We start from the raw sequence: 19,559 nt of genomic DNA, 5'->3' as shown, positions 1-19,559 counted from the left end.
CGCTGAGGAACACGGAGTCTCAGCCCTCGCTCAGACCTGCAGGAGCAGAACCTGCCTTTTACCAGGTCCCCGGGGCGTTAAAATGCACAGTCACATTTGAGAAGCCTTATCAAGGGTGCCCGGAAAGCTAAGGAAGCTCTTAGCACGGACTCCTGTACGTGCCTCAAACACGCACCCAGCGTGCACCGGAACCGGGCCAACAAGCATCTGGAAGCTGTATCGCTGAAGAGAAGATGTCCGCTTGCTCTCAGCACCACGCCGCACTGCATGGGATCGCTCCCAGAGACCCGGCTATTCAGGAAGGACTGGTGAGCTCCAGCCTGTTTCTGTTAACTACTTCTCCCTGCTCCGTCGCATGGCCCTCTTCTCTGTGTTCACCGGTGTCGGGGTTCCTGTGGAAGACGTGAGCCCCAAGTTCTCTCTGCATGTATGTACTAGGCATACAACCTGTCCACTAACAGTGCTAATTACACGAGACAGTCTTTGTTAGTTGGTCACTATAACACCTTATGTGTTTAAGGCACTTTAATATTTGAAATAATTCTGTATTGCTTCAAGCGCCGTGCAGTCCTAGAATCGTAACATCTCAGAGTTTTTGCATAACCTCTTCAGGGAATTCCCCCTAAACACCAACAACTGGCCCTCTTCCTTCTGCTTGAATACTCCTAAAGGCATGACACATACATACCTCCTCCTACATCAATCTCTCCTAGGTTTGAACAATTCTAAGTTGTAGAAGTTCCTTCTCGTGCTGGTTTAGACTTTGTCATCCATTGGTCTCTATCATGACTGTTCATTGCAATTGTTAATTCTAGAGCGATTTCCCTCGGCTGGTTTGTATAGTCCTTTTTGTTACGAGGAACATTGGGAGCAGAGGCACAGAAATGTCATAGCAGGTTCCAGGGCCCCCAGAAAGCCCGTGGAGAAACCAAGACTAGAAAGTATTTCCTTCTACGTAACTTGCAGTCTGTTCACTAGACTGTCTGCCAAGAAACGCTGCTCTGTGACCAGCGCTGTGATAACACGCAAGGAAAACATCGGTTCCTGGGAAAGACCGCGGAGAGGGTGCGGTGAACACCCAGAAGCTGTCCCTCCCTTCGTGGGTCAGACATCTGGCCGGCAGCCCGGGTGGGAGCTGCCGCCAGAATCCACCGTGGGGATCTGAGCCGTTCCCACACGGAGACTGGCCTCTGGCAGCTGACAGTTTTCCTTTGTGCAAAGGGTGTTCCTGGCTCTCCATCAATTCCTCCTGCTCTGCACTCCTTTCCCGCCACCCCCGCACTCCACACCCTGCTGCACACACCCTCCCACTCCCGCAGCAACACAACCCCTCCCTGGGGTGCGTTCTGCACACACAGGCCCCCACACTTCCTCTGCCCACGCCCACAGGGCGCTCCGAGGCACCCCTCCTTCCCCCACCAGCCTCCTCACAGCCCTCAGTGCCCTATCTGCTGCCCAGCTTCCTCCCCTCCTCACTGTCTCTGCTTCATTGTGTGGTTTCCCAGCGCCTCACCCGCCTGTCCCTCTCTGCGCCCTTTGCCTGGCCGGGAACCTGGCACCGGCTCCTGTCCTGTACATTGGAATCCGGCCGTCACCAGCCGGAAGGTAGTCAGCCTGCGTGTGCCTGCCTGTTCCTCACCCACAGCGAGGCCACCGCGGAGGGTGGAAGGAGCTGGCAGTCAGTCCTATTTCTGGAAACGATAGAAACTCCTGTTCCCCAACCCCCACCACCACCACCACCTCTTTATTCCCAGGGGAACTAGTCACCGTCTTTCCTCCTTCCCCCTCACTCTGTTGCAGATTTCCCATTCCTTCTTCAGAGGCCCTGGCAGTGTGCTTGGTGGCATCGCTCACATCCTGTCTAGATGACAGGTTACGCAGGGCTAGGGGATCCCACAGAGGACAGACAGGACAATGAAAGAGGGAGCCCGGCCGGTGTGACTCAGTGGTTGTGGGTCGACCTATGAACCTGGTGGTCACAGTTCAATTCCCAGTCAGGGCACAGGCCCGGGTTGAGGACTCCATCCCCAGTAGGGGAGGTGCAGGAGGCAGCCGATCCAAGATTCTCTCTCTTCATTGATGTTTCTCCCTCTCCCTCTCTGAAATCAATAACATATATATATATATATATATATATATATATATATATATATATATATATATACTGAGTGGCCAGATTATTATGACCACCTGATGTTTCTGACATTTGTAGGCAAATTAGCTATAATTTTGTGCTGAAGTTGCTAGAGGGCCAGACCATTATAGACGTCTGAATAGCACAACATACCTAAGTATGTTGCTGATCGGGTTCATCCTATCATATTGATGGCGTATCCCAATGGAGATGGCTTCTTCCAACAAGACAATGCACCATGCCACGGTGCTCGTATTGTTCAGGAGTGGTTTCAAGAACGTGAGGGAGACTTTACCTTGCTTAGGTGGCCCCCACAATCACCAGATCTCAATCCAATTGAGCATTTGTGGGACGAAGTTAAAAGAGCCATCAGGCAGCTGGTTCCACAACCATCAAATCTCACAGAACTGGACAGTGCTATTCATCAGGCCTGGTGTCAGATTCCTCGAATCACCTTTCAACATCTCGTGGAGTCAATGCCAAGAAGAATCGCCGCAGTATCAAAGGCAAAAGGGGGCCCAACGAAGTACTGATGGGGTGGTCATAATAATCTGGCCACTCAGTGTATACACACACACACATATATATGAGGGGAATAAGATTGATTATGTTTAACCAGAACTTTAGCTATTTTAAATATATGCTACTCCCCTGGAATCTATATACAGACGCCATGTTGAAAAAAATGGGCAGTCAATGAACTAGAGAAGAGGATCAGTTCATGTCCATGCTCTGCGATGGCACCGATGGCTTCAGTGGGAGTTGTAGGTGGTCTTCTTGGGCAAATGATTTGCCACAGTTGCCTGGGTTTCTTCTTTTTCTTTGGTGATGCAGATGGTAGTTTAGCTGAATAAATGTTAAGAACAATGGGGTGTATTTTTTTCTTTCCGTACTAAGAACACAGGAATTTTTAATAACAGCTGCTGTTTACATGAACTAAATATTAAGCATAACCTACCACATTGCGTTGGACATTAAATAAGCAAGATAGAAATAGTTTTTGTTCATTGACAATTTACCATCTGAAAAAGATTATATCGACGGGACAAAAGAATAGATGAATAAATAGCCAGAAACTCTGATCACTTCCTTTCCACATTAAAATGGAAAAAAATTGGTCTGGCGTGGCTCAGTGGTTGAGCATTGACCTATGAAACATGGTTCGATTCCTAACCAGGTTGTGGGCTCGCTCCCCAGTAGAGGGCATGCAGGAGGCAATCGATCAATGATTCTCTCTCATCATTGATATTTCTATTTCTTCCTCTCCCTTCCTTTCTGAAATCAATAAAAATATATTTTTTTAAAAGTGGAAAAATTTAGTGAGTCCCTGCTTTCCAAGGAATAGAGTCCTAGGTATAAATGTGTGCCCTGTACTCCTTTTCAACTCCTGTCTTCCATTTTCCCACCAGGGTAGGGCTCTACACACCCAGTCTGTGCTTCCCCACCACCCCCAGGCGAGGGGCCTGCCATCTCTCCAGGGTATTTCTCTCGGTGCCTGACCCAGTGAGCTAGGCCGACTTTTGTAGTTGCTGAATAAACATTTGCTGAAGGGACGCCGCCTGAGGACAGGGCAGTCCTAATTGGGGCAGAATGAGAATCTGCAGAGCCCAGAATGTGAAGAGAAGGCGTGTCCTGGGCTCTGCCTGCTTTTTATTTCTTTATTTTGCATATTGTGTTATTTTCATTCTATATTCATAAATGCATATCACTGTAGGTTTACATTAATATAATCTCATATTTAAGTACATTATATAAATGTGTGTTTCAACTCGGTTTTATTTTTTTTAAATCTTTATTGTTGAGAGTATTATATGGGTCCTCCTTTTCCTCCCATGAACCTCTTCTAGCCGCTCCCGTCCTCCCCCCCCCCCCCGCCCCCAGGGCCTGCTTTCCGTAAAGCCGTTGCCCTCTAAGCACTCCTGCTCCTCCACACTGTGCTTCCGTTGCCATAGCGCCCAGCAGTGTTAATGTATATTATGGCCCGAGGATGTGCTTATTCAGCCTCATGTGGCAGGCTTCACAGAACTTTGGGTTGGGTTTTACCAGAACTTAACAGGGTGCTGTCACCACACACATCCAAAACACACAGCAAACAAGTCGGCACAGCACAAGTTGAGGCCAGAGCCAGACCCCCCATAAGTTAGTTAATTCCCCCCATCCAGTATGATGTAGAAATACCGTGTTCAGGGGTGTATAAGCATTCATGTTTCATTCATTATTTCCTCGTAGGGAACCATTCATCTGTCCCTCCCACATCTCCCATCCTCTCAATGCTTAGCTGCCTTGTGTTGTTTTCTGTGTTATCTTATATCAGATTTACTAGCATCAGGACTCCCTTCCATCAGCAAGCCTAGGAAGTCTGTGCTAGTGCTAGAAATCATTATTTCCAACCGTTTGGTTCATATAACAGGAGTTCCATGGGAACAAATACAACCTGATTAAACAAGCTGTCAATAAGTTTTCATGGCCATGAGCATTATAAAAAAACTAGGGGCCCAGTGCACAAATTCTTGCATCTTGAGAGGAACTGTGGGCTGCAAGGCTGTGGTGGGCACATCAGCAGGTCTTGGCCTACCCTCCGCACCCCCGCCCGCTGCGGCCCCCAGACCCCTGTCTGCTGGCAGCCCTGCTCCCGCTGCCACTCCCACATGCTGATGGCGCCAGCCCCACTAGCACCCACTGACAGTGCAGAGCGATTGGGGCCGGCGCCATCAGCGGGTGCGAGCAGTGGCTGCTGCCCTGATCACCCCTCAGGAGCAGGGGGAGGTGGAGAAGCCCTCAGGGGTGATCGGGGCCGGCAGCTGCCGCTCGCACCCACTGATGGTGCTGAGCGATCGGGACCAGCGCCGGGCGCCGGCAGCAGGTACAAGCACCAGCAGGAGGTGCGAGTGCCTGGTGTGACCGTGGCATGTGGGAGCAAAGAATTTTCAGTAACCACCAGAGGCTCGCCCCGATGACAGTGACCGGTGCCCCACCTTGGTCTGGTGCCCCACTCACCTGCTCCTCCATCCCGCCACTGCCGAGACCCATCATGTTCCCTGTGCACCCCCTGGTGGTCAGCACACATCATAGCAACCGGTTGTTGGGTTCCACCGTTCGGTCTATTTGCATATTAGGGCTTTTTATATATATAGATAAATCAGAAACTCTTCACCGTAATTGTGAGTACAAGTCCCTAAAATTCACAGGTGATCTTGAATATTCTTTTTAACCACTAATTTCAATTTCTGCCTTTCTTTTAACCAACACTTTTTGAAAACCAGATTCATGTAAGAGCAATTTTAATTCAATCTCATCTGACCACTTCATAGAATGAGTGAGAGGCACTAACCAGCTGTGAAAAGGCTTATAAGAGAACAATGAAAGAGAAGAAAGGCTTTTGAATGCTTCTCAAACTGGATAATCAGGTCAGGAGCAGATGAGAGCTCAAAAAAATTTAACTGTGTTTTTTTTTTTAACCTTTAGTAATTCCAAGTTTAGTAAAGTAATTTTTAAAAGTTTAGAAAAAAGAAATTATTGTATTACACGGGTCATGGCACCTACCCAAGTTGCTGGTCAATCCCCAGTGGGTCCCTGGTTGTGGCACGTGCGGGAGGCAACGGATCCATATTTCACTCTCACATCAATATTTCTCTCTCTCTCTCTCCCTCTCCCTTCCTCTTTCTCTGAAATCAAGAAAAAGAAAAAGCATGTCCTCAGGTGAGGATTTAAAAATAAAAATAAATAATGAAAGTTTGGCAGGGTGGGGACTGGGCTGGAGTGGGAGAGGAAGAACTGTTTGCTGGGGATGGTGGGAGGCTGGCATTCTGGAGCCACTGTAAAGAGACAGAGTCCAGAAAGGAGCTGCCTAGGGCTGGGGGTGGAGCAGCGAGGTTGGGGTGACAGCTAAGGGGTGTGGAATTTTCATTTTCGAGGGAATGAAAATATTTGAAAATCAGTTGGCGTGATGGATACACAACTTCGAATGTACTAAAAGCCATTGAGTTGTAACTTTAAATGGTTGAATTGTATGGTATGTGAATTCTATCTTCATAAAACTGTTAAAAGAGAGACAGAGGCAGTAACGTTGGGTTGGAGAAGTTACTCAGTCTCATCTAACTCATTCTATTCTGACTCATTCCACTCCAATTTTGAAACCATGTTTTCCCTTTCATAAGCGTATAAATCCTACCTGTTCTCAGGTAGATTCAAGCCAAGACCAGTGTGAAGGTACTTGAGTTCATGAGGTTACTTCTGGGAACAAGCAGGGGCTTGAGTAGCAAGCACCTGTGCTTTGTCCCAATTTCTGTTTATCTCGAAATAAGTTTGAGAAAATAAAGGTCTTGTTGCAGGAATAAACGTGAAGTTCATAAAGAAAATTCACACAGTGATGTAAATAATCTATAATAATAAAAGCGTAATATGCTAATTAGACCAGACGACCTTCCGGACGAAGCCGGGGCTGCGAGGGAAGCCTAGGTCCTGGGTGCTGGAGGGAAGCCAGGGTCCCGGTGCCATAGCGAAGCCGGGGCCAGCAGCTGGGGGAAGGAAGACCTACTCTTGCATGAATTTCGTGGATCGGGCCTCTAGTAAAAAATAATGCCATAAACTTTCAAAGACAGGAAAACATAAAGAAGAGAAGAAACACACCAGGTGCGGATCCCAGCTCTGCAACTTTCTAGCTGGATGTTAAGTAAAACACTAACCCTTCTGGGCTTTGTTTTTCTCCTCTGTAAGACGGAGGCTTCCTGATATGCAAGGTTGTTCTGAAGATTAGAGGTAATGTATACAAATGCCTGGCACATAGAGGACCCTGAATTAACCCTAGAAATTATTATCATAAAGGGAATGTTATTTTATCTGTCCTGGGAATGGCTGCAGCAGTCAGGGTCGGCGAGGTTATGCTGAGGTAACAAAGAATACCACAGTCTCAGTGGCTTAAAAAAGTGTCAACCCCAATATTTATTTTTTACTCCATTTTCCTACTCCTCATAGGTCGGCTTGGGGCCCCACTTGTGCCTTCCTTATTCTAGGACTCATTTAGAGAGCTGGGGTGGTCCGGAATACTGCCGATCACAGGGCAGAGGGAATAAAGGGTGTGGCAAATCACACACAGATTCTTAAAATGTGTGCCTGAAATTGACATGTTACACTGCTTCCATGCTCCGGCTGAAGCTAGTTACACGGCCATGTCTGTCTTCAGGGGAGAGGGAATTACATTTTCTAACATGTGCACAGAAGATGATAAAAGAGATTATTTGTCAACAGCCCTAGTGATTGCTACGTAACTCCTGAGGGAAATATTTTTAATTTTAAAACAAGACATCTGTGGCCCAGGCAAATAAGTACTTGCCTCCTATATGGGTAGGAAATGGCAAAATAAGAGATTCAAACCCAAGTCTGTGTTGTCTCCTGATCATTCCAGTGAGACTTGAAAACTGAAACTGTTCTATCCACAAAGCTATGTGAATATGTCTGCCTCTCCACATTTGTAGAAAAAAAAATTGCATATTTTCTTTGGGAACAAACTGGTACTGCCTTCTCAGAAACCAATTTAGAATAAAAAACATTAAGAATCATAAACTGTTCACACACCCTTTGACCCAAGAACTCTAGTTCTGGGAATTTGTCCGAAGGGAATCATCCCAAGCAGATGAAAAACTTACACTCATGAAAGGATCTATTGTGACAGTGTTTATGATAGTGAAGAACCAGAAAGAATCTACATTTTTGACAAAAGGGAGAGTTAAAGAATGTATTGATTATATACTCAATGAGTTATTATAGTTATCCTAAATAATAAAAGACTAATATGCAAATTGTCCCCTCGACTGGGAGTTCGACCAGGAGTTTGACCAGGGGGCAGGGCCAGCTGGCAAACCTCCCACAGCCCCTACCCCCGGTCAGCCCGGCCAGCCTGGCCCAATTGGCCTTGATCAGGGCGGGCCAGCCAGACACCACCTGTGCACGAATTCGTGCACTGGGCTTCTAGTCTATATATAAAAGAGTAATATGCTAAGTGTCCCTCCTACCATCTGACCGGATGCTATGACATGCACTGACCACCAGGGGGCAGACACTCAATGCAGGAGTTGTAGAGCTGCAGTGACTTGGCAGCGGTGGTTCTCGGGTGACGCACCCCAAAACCAGAGAGGAGGGAGCCCGATTCTTTGCAGGGCCACGTGATTCCACCTTCAGCCGTGGGTTATGTTGTTGCTGGGGCACTGTTGTTCCTGAAGCTGGTTTACTGCACACGTGCGTTTGCGTTCCACACCCTGTATGACAGCAAAATTGCAGAGTGCCCTCTCGCACTCTGGGACCCCTCGGGGGATGTTGGAGAGCCAGTTTTGGCCCGATCCCCACAGGCCAGGCCAAGGGACACCACCTGCCGGAGGGACCCCGCTCACACCGCAGACGCCGGGGAGGGACCATGGGAGGTTGGCTCCAGGGCATGTCCAGCTCGTCTTGCCCAGTCCCGCCCCGCTGGCCACCTTCTAATTAATTTCCTTTCATTGTGCACAAATCCATGCACCGGGTCACTAGTAACTTTATAATTACAAAGACTATGTAGTAACATGAAAACTACCTTTTGCTATAATGTTAAGTAAAAAGCACAATGCAATTGTTCTCACTATAGAGCAGCTGTGTGATCAATTTGTGTGAGGACGACTAACACACCCCATATTTGTTCTTCCCTTTTTCCTTTTAGTGATCGAGCCCAAGCCCAGGTTAAGCGGCAGGGACAGCAAGCACAGACCACACTTCCCAGCCTTCCTGAATCCAGGTATTGTCATGTGACCAGGTTCATATATCTTAAATTTAAGTGAAAGATATATGAACAGCTAACACTTGTTAAGCACTTAGTATTTCCACACACTATTCTAAGTGTATTTACATGTATTACCCGTGTTCACTCATTTACTCCTCTCAAGTCCTGTTAGCTACACTGCCTTAATCATGAATCATCAAATCTAACAAAACATATAATCAAGACTTCAAATAATGAATTTGCTCATTGGTCTCCCTTAATGCTTATGTCAGCCTTTTTAGCCGTGTAGATAAAATAACTAGTTGACAGATTGATTTTGTTTGAAATGAATTACATGGCAGTTACTAAAACAGATTGTAAAGACTGCTGTTCACAGAGCAATTCTTCATTCTTCTCTCAATCAGTGCAACTCCCATTCTAAGCTGGACATACTGCCACCTAGCCACAAGACCACAGCACGGAACCACGTATGCAGCTACATGGGCTGTGACAAAGTTCCTCACAGTGAGACCTAAATGGGAATAGGATGGTGACTCCTGGGCCGTCTCCTTAGAGAAGAAGGGCTCACCCTTCTCCTGCTCCTCCATCCTGCTCTCTGGGGAGTGGGTGTGCTGGCTGGTGTTCCCTGAGCTGAGACTCACGCCTTAGCAGTGTAAGAGCAGCAGCTGAAAGCTGTGGCATCGTCCGTGAGAAGCCACTGCTAACCTCGGGCTAGCTCTCTCCAGACTTCTTTTCGCAGGAAAGAGTAATGATCTGTTTAAACTACTATCTTGGGGTCTCTGTTAAATTACTAGTAGCTGAACTTAATCCAAACTCATATGTAAATAAATCTAAGCTCACGTACTTCCCATTCAGACGTGTGGGACATCAAAATGTCACTTAAAGACTTTAATTTAACTACTTCTCTTGTAAATGTCATGAGGAAGTAACTGAAGAAGACTTTACTTCAATGGCTATCGATTCTTATAATGGGTTTGTAGGCATCTGTTTAAGGCAGTGTTTCCCAGCCTTTCTTATGACGGAGCACAAGAAAAACAATCGTTGTACAGTACCCTGCAAACTGTGGCCCTTGGCCAGAGGCTGCGGATCCGGGCTGTTGGCCTGTTCCAAGAAATGGGGGGCTCAATGCCTCAGTTCCCCACCCCTAACCTGTTCACCGCAGCCCAGCTCTAAGGGCATTCCACAACTGGTGGACTGCTTCCGGTTACTAGCAGATAAAATTCAAATCCGGAACCCATTCAATAATCATTATGGCTTGAGAAAAGCCAAGTGAGCAAACTGTGCCTTGTACTTCATTGTTGAAAAATGCACTCATTGACTGGTTAGTCGGATTACACATTTCTTATTTCGCATAGAGTATTTTTTAGATGACTTCATTATTCACACGTACACTGAGTATGCTTTTCGTACCCAAGGTGTAATGAAAGGGTCTTGTGAATCAGGGACAGAGAGGGTTTCAAACAATGAGATGTTACCACTGAAAACTAGTGCCTGGCTTTATCTGTAAGAGGGAAAGGGGAACTTTTATTGATCATTTTCAATCTACCAGAAGCTTCCAAAATGTGTTTTTTCATGACCTCTTTTATTTTAAAGATTAGGGACCTACAAGCAGCAGGACTAACATTCAAAGGCTTTCCTACGTGTCTACAAGCCTGGATTTATTCCTTCGAATTCATCTACAAAACCCAGTGGTTTCACAGTGCGTGTGCCATCGACTCCGCCCCTGCTCCCACAGAGGCAACCACTGTCGAGCTTTACCCTTTAGCTTTCGGGTGGCTCCCCCATATCTCAGAAATAACATGCCTATGTTGTCATTTTCCTTTCTAGAGTTGTTCGCATTTAAGTTTAGAGGCCAAAATATATCTCTTCAAAGCCAGAAAGAGAAAGAGCAGCCCCGTTCTCTGCACAGCCTAGGAGCGGGAGCTCCTTGCCATTCCCCAGAGCAACATGCTCGACGAGGCCGGCTATGCCTTCTGGTCTTTATCGCCACACTTCTACTTGCTATGTCATGATTTTTCAAGGTTCTACATTTTATCTATGGAAGAAAGATACAGATTTAGTCTCTCATATGCTCCTCTTATTCTCCCAATATAGTTCTATCACGTTTTTCTCTGATCACTATTCAGTGTTTGCATAATTAAGTAAATATCATTTAAGGCTGAGGCTTATAATGTACTGTGATTACATTGAGTTTCTTGGTACATAATTGCTTTCCCTGGCATTGATAATTTTCTTATTTTATTTGTATGCTCACTTTGCTATTGACCTGTCAAAAATCAATTACCCATTCTTTTCCAGAAATGTAAATCTCTCAGTACACCCTGCCATGCCCAAGGTCACACAGCCAGGGAGGGGGATGTATTAGTCTGCTGGGGCTGCCATAGCAAAATACCCCGACTGGGCGACTTAAACAGCAGACACTTATTCTCACAATTCTGCGTGCTGGACGTCCAGGACCAGGCTGCCAGCCGTTTGTTTTCTAGTGGGGCCTCTCTCCTCGGCTTGCAGATGGCCACCTTCTGGCTGTGACCTCACGTGGCCTTTTCTCTGTGGACACACGCCGCTGGTGTTTCTTCCTTTTCTTATAAGGACACCCATCCCAGCGGATCACTGCTCTACCGTGCGGGCCTCATGTTAACTTCGTCACCTTTTTAAAGGCCTCAGTCCCAAATCAAGGCTAAAGGGGATAAAAGCCTGGCCGTCTTGGCCTGACATGGGACAATTCCGAAGAGCCATCCAGCTCCAGTGTTCCCTGTGGACTTGGCCGAAAAAGTCCCTGGGCCTGGAGTCACAGTCCCACTTCTTCCTTCTACGGGTGCTGGTCCCAAGGGCATGCCCCGTAAACATTCTGAGCTCAACTCTGTCTCAGAGTCTGCTTCCTGGGGAACCCAGCCCATGACAGTGTTGGTTCTGACTCACTAAACTGATTCCATAGCCCCCTAATCATAACTGATTTCATGACCCACAGTTTGAAAGGCACGGGCCTCGAGGTTCGTTGGCTGGTTAACTAGCAGTGCTTTGGTTGTGTGGCAGGGGAGAGAGCACAGGCATCCAACCATTACCTTGTAGACTCCCAACTCCTCGAGCTGTTCACACCCCCAGGCCTAGTCCATGGCTTCTATGAGGCCCGGTTTCTCTGGTGCTCCCGCCTTTCCCACTGAGTGTCTCCAGGAAATCGTCGTCCCACTGCCCGTCCTCCTGGGGCAGGAGGCGTAGCCGGGCTGCTGACTTTCTGTGCCTGGGGGCACAAGACCAGCTGGCTATCCCGTCTATAAGCTTTCAATTTATCTCATGCTTTGCAGCCCACCCCCTCACCCCGCAGTCCCTTCCAAATCTGGTGGCTCCAAGTCCTGAGCCTTTGTCTTATTTCCAGTACTCCCCATTGTTCTATTCTTTTTCCATCAAATATTTGTTGCTACCTCTCAGCCATCATAACCCCTGTCTTGGCCTCTCCTGAGAGGAGCTATATACCTATGTTCATTCCACCATCTTTAGCTAGAGGCCAGCAACTAGAAATGTCGTGGCCATCCTGTCACCCCTGTCACTGCGGAATGGGCAGGAAGTGCTCTAAGATGAAATGTGATCGACGAGAGAAAGTGACAAAGGCATAGGCCAGCAGAGCCAGCATGGCGGAAATTTGACAAAAAGAGTAGTTCTCTTCAAAATAAAGAGTAAGATGCTGGTGGATAAAAAACAGAATACAATGGGCCCTCGGTTCAGTGCTGACGACAGAAATGACGCGGGATAGGAAGCAGTTTTCCAGTCGTGTACTCAGCGCCCTCCACGGGAGACCTGGTGCTCCACCTCCGAGAGATGAACGAGGAGGAGAGGAGGTCCCAGCCTCCCTGAGGCACTCACCTCAGTTATAAAACCGAGGAAGCCACAGGAACACACACACACACAGCCGTGCGTTCCTTACAGCCCACCGTTCTGCTCTTGTTTCCTCTGGAAGCGCGGGTTCACATGCTGAGCAGACTCTGCTCCCATGATGTGGCACATACTCTGAGCTCCTTGAAAAGGTCAAAGCAGGTGCCACGAATGGGAAGGAACCCCAGCAATATCTTTGGAATGCTTCACACTTGAAGTGTTGAGAAGGTTCCGGAATTGCTCTCTAGTGCTGCAATGTTGACATGGCAGCATCAAGGTGAGGGTGCTGGGGGAAGAAGACCTTTCTGGTGGCCTTAAAGCACACACACCAGCAGCAGAGGCTGGCCTCCCCACTCCACCCGGGCCTCCCCACCTCGCCCTGGGCCTGCCCACAGCGGGGAGCCTAACAGGGCGTTGCTGAGCTGCCCTTACCCCTGAGTGGGCTCTGGAGTTGCTCCCTCGTAATTAATTCATAGCCAGTGGCTCTCGGCAGGCAGCCTGCTGGTTCCAGACGCTGTCACTCACATCACCGACCCAGTGAGCCATGGTCTCGGTGCCCACAGTCACGCCGACATGTGAGTAAAACATTTCCATTTGGACAAAAGAGAAGGGCATCTGTTTTCCCTGAAAAAAGTTACAACACTCAGAAAAGTGCACACACACGTTGGTACAGTTTTCGAAAATAGAAAATCCACTTACTGTGTATGGGGGAGTTTTGAAAACATAATCTAATAATAAAAGATCTGCTTATCAGCTGCTCATTTGTGGCTAGAGCTTGTTAATGAAACACACACACACCACAATGGCCATTGGAACCATGATTTCTTCCCTCCCTGAGCCACTATTGTTCTTCGGCTGCGAAGCAGTGGGAGTGTGAACCTGTCTGTCTGTGTGAAGGAGGGCAGATGAGTGAGTGGGTTTGTGGGAGGACAAAGCGGAGAGTGGAGAGTGGGCGCCGGGTCACGGAGTGTGCGTGTGGGAGGAGGCTGGGCCGTGAGTCAGCCGGAGTGGGAGGCAGGTATGTGTGGGTGACGCGTGGGCCCGAGGAGAAAACAGTACAGAGCCATTTTGCAAATGTGAAGGTTTTAAGAAGATATCCATAGAACCATACAAAAGAGCATCAGAAAATAATGCATTAGCGACTCTAATTTTAAAAAGCAAAGGTTTCCGATAATGCTATCTTACAGAGAACTGTTTTGAACTTTTAAAACTATGCTTTTTAAGAATTAATTTTCAATAATAATAAAAAAAAAAAGAATGTCTTTTGTGTCATGGAGGCTGGTAATTGGTGGTGACCCTGCCACTGTCGCTGATGAAGACAGTGTGTGTGTAGTTTGAAGGATGGTCTCTGAGTCGCCTCCATGAACAAGATGGGCCACGGCCGGCAGGGAGCTGAGCTGAGGACTCCTGGCTGAGGCTCGTTAACGTCCCAGGGAGAACGGGCCCTCTCCTTTCCCTGCCGCCAAAGGCACTCGTGTTCTTCCTTTTGTAACTAGAAATGCCATTTTTAAAAACTGAACCTGACGCAGAGACTCACTTAACATCAGGGTAAAATGGGGCCCCCGATCATCTTGATGAACCACCACGGCACCGAGCACCGACGGACCAACTGCGACGCAGAGGCAAGGAGGGAGGAGCCCACGGGTGGATGGATGAGTGAACCCAACATCGGCACCAGGGGCCTCCCTGCGCTCAGTGGTTCTCCCCGCTGACCCTCCAGGTGTGTGTGGGAGGTGCAACCACGGTGACACAATCCTGCCAGCTCAGCTTCCTGGCCTGAGTTCTGGGTGGGAGCAACCCAAATACCAGTTTCCCTACTCCCGGCTGGCTTTAAGCACTGAAATACTGTATTTGTGTGGGCACACTATTATTAGTTCAGTATTTTCGAAAATCAGAAATCTGAATCACTCCGGTGAAAGGCATGCAGAGAACGCGTACACCGCATAAGAATTTCCCAGGGGACAGGGTAGGACGTGGTAAGAAGCATTTTAATGTGATTGACAGGAAGAGGAGCCTGCCCCCCCTTTGCTTTGGGTGGGGATCCTCTCTGCTTCCGTCATCCTCTGGCAGCCGCCCCTTCTCTCCACAATTCATTTCAAGCAGAGCCTTCGCCAGTCACCCAAGACGTGGGAGCAGGGAATCCCTGTCTTGAGCCTCCACCCTCCCGGTAGAATGCCCCTGAGGGCAAACTGGACGCATAATGAATGTGTTGAAGCCTGAACCCCAGGACCTCAAAATGTGCCTCTTTTTGGAGGCAGGGCCTTTAAGGGAGCAATGAAGTGAAAATGAGGTGTATGGGCGTGCCTTCGCTCAGCCGGATTGGTGTTATAAGAAGAGATTAGGGCGGATGCACACAGGGGGAGACCAGGTGAGCACACGGAAACAGTGGGCCGCCCGCCAGCCCAGGAGAGGCCTCCGAGGAAACCAGCCGCGACAACAGTGGTCCTCAACCTTCCTAACACAGTTCCTCATGGTGTGGTGACCCCCAATTTCATTGTGACAAATTGAACATAATTAAAACATAGTGATTAATCACAAAAACAATATGTAATTATAGATGTGTTTTCCGATGGTCTTAGGCGACCCCTGTGAAAGGGTCGTTCTGCCTGCAAACGAATACTCAGGGGCTTCAGGGTCCTCCCTGGCTGTCTTCTCCTGGGCCTTAGTCCGCTCACTCGGGCAACCTTTCATTCCCATCCTTTGGCTTCAATTAGGACCCAGATCTTGCCCACGTCTCCTCGCTAAGCTCCAACTCGCCCCCCACGTACCTGTGAGATGTCTTGCATGTACTTATCATCACTTCCATGCAGAATTCATTATTTTTCCTTCTCAGCTCGTATTTTGTTTTCCTATTTTTAGGAAATAGAATGGATAATCACTCACGCCAGATGCCCCAAAACCACTTTCACGGGCAGTTAGAAACCACTGCCTTGCTTCAAACCCTAATCATCCTGACCTGTCTGCTGTCTCTCTCCCACCACCCTTCCTCCATGCTGCCACCAAAGCAATATTTTAAAAATATATTTCTTTATTGACTTCAGAGAGGAAGGGAGAGGGAAAGAGAGAGAGAAACATCAATGATGAGAGAGAATCATGGATCGGCTGCCTCCTGCACGCCCCCTACTGGGGATAGAGCCCACAACCGGGGCATATTCCCTGACTGGGAATCGAACCCTGACCGCCTGGGTCATAGGTTGGTGCTCAACCACTGAGCCACTCCAGCTGGGCCAAAACAATTAAAAAAAAAAATTAAATGCAGCCCTGGCTGGTTTGACTCAGTGGATAGAGCAGTGGCCTGTGGACTGAAGGGTCCTGGGTTCGAATTTGATCAAGGGCACTTGCCCAGGTTTCAGTTCAATCTCCAGTAGGGGGCATGCAGGAGGCAGCCGATCAATGAGTTTCACTCATCATTGATGTTTCTATCTCTCCCTCTCCTTTCCTCTCTGAAATCCATAAAAAATATATATTCTTAAAATTTTCTTTAAAAAAATAGTTTTAAGTGCAATCCCTCAGGGGTTGTGCAACCAATTTAGTGGACGGCACTCTCCCCGATGAACCAGACCAGCGTGCGGAATAAAGGCTTCAGTCTCCATTGGCATCGATGGCTGAAGCCAAGAAGTCAAGAGAAGGTGGAGGCTCAGAAGGGCAGCTCGGGAGGACTTGGGACAGAGCAGCGAGAGCAAAGACGTGTCATCAGAGCCCAAGGCTGAGACATCCACGCCCACAGTCCAGTTCCTACGTCTGGATGTGGAAGTCGGACGGCGAAGGAGGCGGAAAGGAAAAGCGCGGATTCATCTGGAACCTGGTGTTGGTGGAGGGCTCTGCCGACGCCCGGGCCCCCAGCAAGATGAACACGTGGGTCCTAGAGCACCTTGAGCCTGAGACGTCGCTGGAGGCAGAAATGACAAAACGGAGGCTGTCCTTCTTCGGGCACATGGAATAGCTTACTGCGGGTGTTGCTGTAAGAACGTCTTACTAACTCATTAGGGTATACACTTATTTTGCATTGTTTTCTAAACTGTTTACGTTACAATAGCTATGATTTAAAGTAACAAAAAATATTTCACATAAATGGTAGCTATGGCAGCAAAGGGAGAGTGTCAGCAAGGTTCTCTCACGCATACTACTCAAGATTGATGAAGTCCTTAAAGGAGCATTTCCAGATTAGTAGACCGAGCAAAGAGAAAGAGGAAAACAGGGAAAGGAGGCAAAGAACCGGGTGGGATGGGAGGCAGGGAGAGGAACCTCTTAACCCTAAAATAATTCCAACAAATACTAAGTGAGCCGTTTAGGTGAGCCGTTTTTTAAAATATAAAGTAGGCTTAGATTCCACATAGAGGAATAAATCTCTATAAAGCCCCAGTCACTGGGAGGGTCTGGCCTTTGAAACTCAGAACCCAAACATTTCCTTGACCTATTCTAGCCATACTTTCATTATTGCTGAGACAAGTTCAGAGCCTTAAATGTTTAGATGGATTATTTTAAACATCATTGTTAGGCGATGATGTTTAGTGAAAACAGAAACGGAAAAAAAAGGCGGGGGTGGGGGGGGGAGGACAGACCAGCCTATTTGAACCTGCATTTCCAGGGACACACCCGCATGTGGTCAGGGCCGACAGATTCTAACCTGCAAAATGCATGCCTGACAGGGGAGCCGCCTTCCTCCCGCTCCTGCTTGCTCCGGGCTCAGTGGCTTCCCTTGCCCATCATTCCAAGGGGCAAGTGACCTAGTTCACGCTCACAGGAGACCGTCCGATTAGTCACTGCTGTCCTGCTCCGCCCTCCTCTTCCTCTAGGATTCCCATCATCCCCGCCTTTCCCGTTGGAAGGCCTCCTCCTCTGACGTTTCTTCCTGTTCATTATTAGAATAGAATATATGCTATTTAGGGAACGGAATCCTTTAGAATAAAGGTGCATTATAAATCTACTAAACAAGATCTATAGAAGGCAGAACACATATTTGATATAGAAGCAGCTCCCATTTTGAGTCCATGTGTAAATTTCGAAAAAGAAAACACACTTAACAAAGTTTAGAATAACAAATAAAACTCATTTTTCACCCTAACCGGTTTGGCTCAGTGGATGGAGCATCGGCCTGAGGACCGAAAGGTCCCAGGTTCTATTCCGGTCAAGGGCATGTACCTTGGTTGCGGGCACATCCCCAGTAGGGGGTGTGCAGGAGGCAGCTGGTCGATGTTTCTCTCTCATCGACGTTTCTAACTCTCTATCCCTCTCCCGTCCTCTCTGTAAAAATTCAATAAAATACATTTAAAAAACAACAACTCATTTTTCAAGGCAGCATAAAACTTCAGATTACCATTTTCAGACCTATGACGGCTCTATGAGCGGTCCAGCGTATCACAGCGCCCTGGCCAGTGTGGCTCAGTGAGCATTGCCCCAAGCAGAGAGCTTGCTGGTTTGATTTCTGGTCAGGGCACCTGCCTGGGTTGTGGGCTCAATCCCCAGTAGGGGACGTGCAGGAGGCAGCCAATCCATGTTTCTCTCCCTCTCCTTTTCTCTCTCTAAAATCAATTTATATATATATATATATATATACTTTATATATACATATACACACACACATATACCGATAGATAGATAGATAGGTAGGTAGATAATATATATACGTCACTTAGTGTTTTCTTCCTGTCTATTTCTATTCCCGTTTTTTCTTCTATGAAACTCCCTCTCACTGTAGGGGCTGACACCCACTCCGCCCCAGTTCTCCAGGGCCAGCGCTAGTCACTTGCCAATGGGAGCAGCAAGAGAGTTAGTCTGCTGAGGGTGTGACGGTGAGAGCTCTCAGAATGGCTTTACTTCCCTGTTCAAGGAAGTGATGGAAGGGGAGTCACTGCCCCTGCCTTTGGTCACAGTGGTATGAGGACACAGCATCAGAGCAGTGGCAGGAGGGGACGCTCACAGACAAAAGCCAACAAGCAGAGCGAGCGAGCGTGGTGGAGTAGAGAGCTGAGACTGCGCAGGCCTCCGCGGCTGGCAGCCGGCCCAGCTTCCTTCCCCCTGACGCCATAAGCGTCTTCCTCGTTTAGGACACTTTTAGCTGGAAATTCTGTTACTTGTCATGGGAAACATCCCAATACATACTCAGGCAGACTTCTGGGCCTCTCCTATGGGCAGGGCTTTAATCACAGCAAACACATGTCAGGGGGGAGGGGAAGAGGGAGTTACTGAAATGAAATAAGTCACAACTATTTTTCATCTAAGACTTTGCTTAACATAGGCAAAAATATATCTAATTTCAGGCAGAAAGACTTTAGAGGCAAAATATGATTAACAACATTAGCAAAAATTAGAAGTATACTAGTTGAATTATTAACACTTTCCACGCCTCATAATCTCTGTTCAAACATGACTAATCTAGAAATTATGATTTTTGTTGTTAAAACAGTTCAGAACAGATAGACTCGTGTCAGTTTTCTTCATTCAAATAAAATACTGTTTTTATTATAAATAAAACCTTATAAATTTCCCAAGAGTTGCTTATACTTTCTTTCCATTCCCAAGATCAATAATAACCTCCTGGAAAGCGAAGGGAGTCAAACCTCTGCACAACACTCCAAGCATTCTTGGATGCAGCCAGATGCAGAACAGAATGGACGGCATGTTGGAAACAGAAGTCACTGAGATCTGACAGAGCGAGAGAGCGAGGGGGGGCGGCCAGGAGGGGGGCATACCAGCAGAGGAACAAAGTAGGAGACTTATCTCTATCTCCATCTCCCAGGCCCACATGCCCCCTTTTAGAAAATACTTGAGTTCTTTCCAAAAACACATGAAGGAAATAGATTGAAGAGT

The 19,559-nt window shown here is 47.6% G+C and overlaps 1 protein-coding gene and 1 long non-coding RNA gene across 2 annotated transcripts in view; one reads left to right on the top strand and one right to left on the bottom strand.

The window, feature by feature from the left end:
• The window catches only part of NEMP2 (nuclear envelope integral membrane protein 2), a 250,910-nt gene that overhangs the window by 204,212 nt on the left and 27,139 nt on the right, over positions 1 to 19,559 (top strand). Inside the window, exon 4 of the mRNA XM_070421709.1 lies at positions 8,823 to 8,897. Coding sequence (XP_070277810.1) covers positions 8,823 to 8,897 — 75 coding nt within the window. The remainder of the gene's footprint in view (positions 1 to 8,822; positions 8,898 to 19,559) is intronic.
• On the bottom strand, positions 13,214 to 17,462 carry LOC139014869 (uncharacterized). Its single transcript, XR_011472367.1, has 3 exons — positions 17,377 to 17,462; positions 15,518 to 15,598; positions 13,214 to 13,373 (listed from the first exon to the last, which is right to left on the bottom strand). It is a non-coding gene; the product is annotated as an uncharacterized lncRNA (long non-coding RNA).

The sequence above is a fragment of the Myotis yumanensis genome, unplaced genomic scaffold (genome assembly GCF_028538775.1).
Source record: "Myotis yumanensis isolate MYYU_CA2020_CCGP unplaced genomic scaffold, mMyoYum1.0.hap1 SCAF_8, whole genome shotgun sequence".
Lineage (NCBI taxonomy): Eukaryota > Metazoa > Chordata > Mammalia > Chiroptera > Vespertilionidae > Myotis > Myotis yumanensis.
Note: the sequence above shows the minus strand (reverse complement) of the source record. Positions and strands in the feature narration are given on the sequence as shown.